This window comes from Verticillium alfalfae, genomic scaffold (assembly GCF_000150825.1).
Source record: "Verticillium alfalfae VaMs.102 supercont1.6 genomic scaffold, whole genome shotgun sequence".
NCBI classification, from domain to species: domain Eukaryota; kingdom Fungi; phylum Ascomycota; class Sordariomycetes; order Glomerellales; family Plectosphaerellaceae; genus Verticillium; species Verticillium alfalfae.
The window spans coordinates 878,238-879,091 of record NW_003315033.1 but is presented as its reverse complement, the minus strand read 5'-3'; the positions used below and the strand labels follow the sequence as shown (position 1 = coordinate 879,091).

The window sequence follows — 854 nt, the reverse complement described above, 5'->3', positions numbered from 1 at the left end:
ACCACCGCTGCCGCTCTTTTTCTCTTCAGACGACGACGGGCTGCTGAGGGGGCCTTCACGACTCGGCTCTTCTGCCTCTGCCTCTGACAACGGATTCTGTTTCTCTCTCTTCCTTCCTCTCCATCTTAACGACCCACAGCGGCTTCCTTCTCATCTTAGCTAATCTCTCCGCCATCATGATTCCCGGCCTGTTGAGGTCGAACAAGGTGGCCGGCGTCGTCGCCGGCTCGGTTCTCCTCATCGTCATCTTCATCGGTCTGGCGCACAACCGCGTGGATAGCTGGGACTTTGCCTCCATGTACGTTCACGGCTCGTGCTGTTCCTGCTGAGCAGCTCCTGTGCCCTCGATCTCTGCCACTCTCCAGACATTCTTTTGTTTTCTTGGCTGACCGTTTGTCTCTTCATCCTCCTCTCGGAGATCCCCAGGAAGCTTCCGCTCCACACCCGAACACCATGACTCTTGGGACGACATGCGCAAGTTCTTCCTCGAAGAAGTTGCGAAACCATCCATTGAGCTCGATGCCAAAGTCTACAAGCCCTACGGCGCCTTTGAGTGGAAGCTCCCCGCTGATAAGCCCGCTCGGTGGACGAAGCCTCTCGGCAGGAACCTCTGCATCTTCGACCTCGACAACCGTCCCTTTGAGGAGGACGGCATGATCTTTGGCCAGCAACCTCTGAGCTGGAACAATGCGACGGCGATTCATGGTCTTTCGCTCGGTGTACTCCAGCACTGGCTCTATGGTGTGTTTTCTCTGCGCGCGAGCTCGCTGCTCCCCCTCTCTCTCTCTCCCCTTTCTTTCTAACATATTACGTACCCAAGATCCACGTCTATATCTATCTATTATCTTCGCACC

The 854-nt window shown here is 55.6% G+C and overlaps 1 protein-coding gene across 1 annotated transcript in view; it reads left to right on the top strand.

Moving 5' to 3' along the window:
- Window positions 1-176: 176 nt before the first annotated feature.
- The window catches only part of VDBG_05361 (conserved hypothetical protein), a gene marked incomplete at both ends in the record, with an annotated part of 1,208 nt that continues 530 nt past the window's right edge, over window positions 177-854 (top strand). Inside the window, 2 exons of the mRNA XM_003004202.1 lie at window positions 177-298; window positions 419-741. Of these exons, the coding sequence (XP_003004248.1) occupies window positions 177-298; window positions 419-741 (445 nt within the window). The remainder of the gene's footprint in view (window positions 299-418; window positions 742-854) is intronic.